General features: G+C 51.0%; 1 protein-coding gene across 1 annotated transcript in view; it reads right to left on the reverse strand.

Annotated features, from left to right (window-relative positions):
- The window catches only part of LOC116844506 (protein tramtrack, beta isoform-like), a 69,678-nt gene extending 64,977 nt beyond the window's left edge, over positions 1–4,701 (reverse strand). The window contains exon 1 of the mRNA XM_032816100.1: positions 3,102–4,701. Within this exon, the coding sequence (XP_032671991.1) occupies positions 3,102–3,120 (19 nt within the window). The 5' untranslated portion in view covers positions 3,121–4,701. The remainder of the gene's footprint in view (positions 1–3,101) is intronic.
- Positions 4,702–4,707: the final 6 nt, after the last annotated feature.

The raw sequence follows: 4,707 nt of genomic DNA on the forward strand, positions 1-4,707 counted from the left end.
GGAGTGAAATCGGCCGCTGATTGTTACTTTTTGCTCCGTTTCGGCCCGCAACGTTTCGCCGCACAACGCTCGAGATTCCGCGAACTCTCGTCGCGAAAATGCGGATTAAATTCGCGGGACCTCTCCGAGAGTGCGCGCGGCTTACTCACGTAAATACCAGACCGCGGAGATACGGGCGGGAGAGTGCTCCGCGCGTAAAATGGATATATTCTCACGTTTTCATCCATTCGGTTAAGCGCGGGCTTAACGGCGCGAGAAAAATCGCGTACGCGAGCCTCCTCCAAGCCCTACGCGACAAACTTCCTTGGCGCCGCGTCGCAATTACTGCAAAAAAAAGCTGTATACTCAGCCGAACGGTGCTCGATACATTAAAGCGAAAATTCCGCGAGATCCTCCGGCCGCGTTAACGCGCCCGCCGAAGCGCGTTTTCCATGCGAGTTCCATTTCGCGGAAAATTGCGGTGCACATGGAGATCCTTTAGCTTCATTTGTCGGTAATAAACGATAATTCGCGCAAATCGCAGAGTTTCTGATATTAATTTGAACTCTCCCCCGCGACCTCTCTCTCTCCCTCTCTCTGTCTGTCTCATTCACTCACTCACTCTTTCGCTCGCTTCTCCCCCCTCCCTCAAACGATAATCGTGTTACCCGCGCGAAATCAATAGGCACCGGGGAAAATTGGAAAATCTCCTCAACCGAGGTTTCCAACGCGGATTTACAAGCTTTGAACGGCTGTTAACAGATTTAATCCGCGCTTTCACCGGCATCGCTGGAAATTATGATACACGAGCGCGCGCGTCCCGCTCAAAGATAGAAATGCAATAAATAAAATCCGCGTACACATCAGTCGGTCGTTATCGCCGCTACTGGAAATTATGATTCGCGAGCACACGCGCCGTGCCGGTGGATACAAATGCGATAAACCGAATGCCCTCGGCGATGCGTTAAACGCGACATATTGCATACCTGTGTATATCCCTTTGTGTTCCCTCGATTTTATACATCGCGTTTCGAAGATTGCCCAAATTAATCATATCCGCGAGATTGTCGCAAGACGATATCCATCTTCCTAAATTCGACGAGGCGTTTCCCGTTCGCCTGACGGCCTCGAGACGGCCTCCATCGGTCGGAGGGCCGGGGAAGAGGATTCATTCCACGGACATGTCCTGATTGCGTCTCGTTCCGCGTCGTAATTTCCCGTTTTCCTTTAAATGAGAAATTAGTCGCGCAACGGCGAAACGCAAAACTGCGCGTACCTGTTTACTCCGCTCGACTAAAAGAGCATTGAATAATGTCGCGTTTGAAGAGCACCTGGGGCGACATCACGCGCGGGGACGACAGTACGCGTACATATGTATGCATACATATGTATCGCGCGCGCGACCGGCATGTACGAAAGTGTGCATGTACGCTCAAGTAACAATTTCAACCACCGCGTGGCAGTGTTACGTCGGTGGAAACGTCGCCCGTTTCCGGGAAACATTCGACCACCTACTCGCGGCCGCCCGAATCTGAGTTGACCTAGGTCAGGCACGGGAAAGAGATAATAGAGAAGGGACATGTCGACGCGGTTTCCGAAGTCGGACAAGAATTCAGCGCGACGGACATTCCCGATCCTTCCCAGCCCCGAAAATCTGCATCAAACTGCACGCGAGTATAAGAGACCATCTACAATGGGATTGGCAGTAAGACGTAAGCAGTGAGCAAATTGACCAACCACAGTCGATTATTGCAAGAATAATCGATCGCGGTTACGTCTTACTGTCTACCGTCTACCAAATCATTGCGATGATGGCCCTTAATGGGTCATCACGTTGTTGCGGCGCAAGAGGATTTCGAATCCAAGCGAGTAATCTGAGGACGCGTTTCCGTGCGACTTGTCGCAATATGAGTAAACATATACAGGACTGCATCCAACCGGCGGGCAATTACCGCGGCTATGAACCCGATTACGAGGGGACCTTTTAATTACACCTTGACCCGCACAGCCCATCCCTTCGACGCGAATTTATTGAATCAGACGCGCGCGTGCCGAAAACAGATTCTCCCAGCCGACTCGTCTTCCCAACGCACGTAGTTTAATAAGGACTTCGTAATCAGCCCTATCAGCGCGCTCTTCATTAAGCGAATCTGCGACCTGCCTGCCTAACGAGTTATCCGCAACCGAGACAATACTATATCCGACGAGTTACGAGTGCTATCTCGTTCGCCTTTTCTGATAAGCAGCGCGAGATAGCGCAAAGTTATCCGTACGAAGTATCGGGAGACTCGTCGAAATTATCCGCGCTCGAGCGTTTCGAGTTTGTCGTCGAGCATCATTTGTCTCCATCTCTATCCACTCTCGCCGACCTGCGGCAATTCACCAGCGTATCCTGAAATTCTCTCCTGCACCTGAACGCTTCTCTTTTCTAATCCGTTCTACACCCAAGAAAGATATAATCTCATCTTTAGCGGAATCCTAAAATATTTTACTCTTTTAAAATCAAAAAGAAGTATTCTGAGTAGTAATGCAAGCAAATTATGGAAAAAATTATTGATAGAAAAAGTGTACAATAGATGGTAATAGGAAACAGAGGCACACAATGGATGAAGGAAGAAGAGGATACGAGAAATATGAAAAAGTGAAGAGGTTTAGTCATCGGATAAGGAAGCAAAATAAAGGTACACGGAAGAAGGATGACACGATAACTGATGGGGCAGATGCTGTGCGAGTAAGAAGATTGGAAAGTTAGCTTATAGGATATGGATAACTCCTTCTTAGCGATGTAAAGAGACATATAGGAAAAGAAGAAAAGGGCAGAGAGGAATCACTTGATGCGTAGAGTTAGTAGGAAGTATAGAGCGGAATAATGAAACTCGAACAAGATGCAGGGTGAAAAAAGGGATGAAGAGGGATGAGGATTACGGGAGATAGTGTCTCGCAACTAGAATTTCTTTCTTGGGTGTGTACGCATCTATCCTGACGAACATCATCCCCTTGAGTATCCACCCACTCTTGTCGAGGACAATTTCGTTTGTCGACTCCCAAATCGCAATCAAGCACGAACGTGCAACAGACAACAAGGAGGAACTTAAGGTATCTTTTTCCATTTGTGAACAGACCTGTGTATCCTGCGCGCATCTTGCGAGACGTCGGCAGGCATCGCCGCGACAATCCGCGCGATTAAACGGCGGGGCCGACCTTGGCCCTTCGACGCCGAAAGCGCGCTCGAGCCGTCGAAATACATCGACGATCGATGCGCCGCAGCTGCAGCGCGCCCGGAAACGCCGTCGTTTCCCGCACAAGGTTGCGGCGCATCGGCAATCGTCTGTCTTCCGGAGGAGATCCCGCAGGAGATCTTCGGCGCGTCGACATCTTCGCGCGCTGCTCGCGCGCTCTCTCACGCGCGCTCTTTCCCGACTCTCAATTCTATCGACTCGATATCATCGCCTTTTTTCTTCGACCGAGCTCTCTATCTCGGTTCTCTTGAGCAAAGTACAGTTCGCGAGGCGTGAAAAAATAGACTTACGCTCCGACCAGCTGAGCGTAGAAAAAATAGAAGCGACTCGACTCTCTTCGCTACTGCCACTACCCTCCGTCTTTGCCGTCGTTTCTCCGATCGTCGTAAGCTCGCTGGCGCGCGCGCAACGCTCAAGAGAGACGCCAGCGTCTCTCCGAGATTTCTCCGTCGTCCGACGGCGCGAATCGATTAGGGATTGGAAGTTCGAGTCCATGACGCAAACACGAGCGATAACGTGGAAGCGCTCGGAAAAGCTCTATATAGGACGGCCGCGCCGATAAAGGACGCGCCGCGCTGCATTCGGGCGTGCATTTTCCCGACTACAATGCAGTCGAAGCGCTCGCGCTCGCGCGGGTGGGAAAGGGCGGGCAGGCGCGCGCTTTGAGCCCGGATCTTCAAACGAAGCTGACGTTTCTCGCGAAGCAAATGCCACCGCCAAGCGAATACCCTTCGACCCTGCGTGCGGGTGCGCGATACAACGCCCTGCTCGAGGAAGAGAGCGAGAGGGAAAGAGGGAGGGAGAGAGAGAGAGAATAGCGAGCGGCTCCGAAATATCCGCCAAATGACTCGGGAGACTGAGCGGCGCTCCGAATAATAGAAACGCTTCGAGACGTCCCGAAGTAACTGCCCGCGAGAAGGTGACGGGAGACGGAAAACTTTGGAATACTCGGTTCACCCGGGACCTGCTCCGTCTCTCCCGCAGCCATCACGGAGAATTACTCGCTCGTCGTTCCGCGAGCTACCTGCTCCTCGGATCGATCTCGAATCTCCGAGTCATTTTTCCGACACCTTCGCACTCGGGGAGCAAGGCTGTCGCTGGCAAGTTCGCCGCAATCAGTCGTGGTTCACGATAAGTGCGGTAAGCCTCTCGCTCTAAGATCAAAACTGCAACGTTATTTTCAGCAAAAGTTGTACGACGTCTTTCGTGCTACCAGACACCGTGATTTTAAGCATTATCATGACTTCTGGTAACGCGGGTAACACCTTTGCTAGAAATTACGTCGCGGTTTTGCCCTCAGAGCAAAAGGATCGAGACTTACTAGAGTGAAATATCCGAATATCAATTTGGGGTACTTTGCTTTGGATAGAAAAGTCGCCAATCGTAATCACTGATTTGATTTCTAAACGGATCTTTTTTCTTTCCGCTCATCGTCCCCATTTCTTTCTCTCTCTCTCTCTCTCTCTCTCTCTCTCTCTCTCTCTCTCTC

Source organism: Odontomachus brunneus, unplaced genomic scaffold, assembly GCF_010583005.1.
Source record: "Odontomachus brunneus isolate Ranch 3 - 2012 unplaced genomic scaffold, Obru_v1 Obru_scaffold_003, whole genome shotgun sequence".
Lineage (NCBI taxonomy): Eukaryota > Metazoa > Arthropoda > Insecta > Hymenoptera > Formicidae > Odontomachus > Odontomachus brunneus.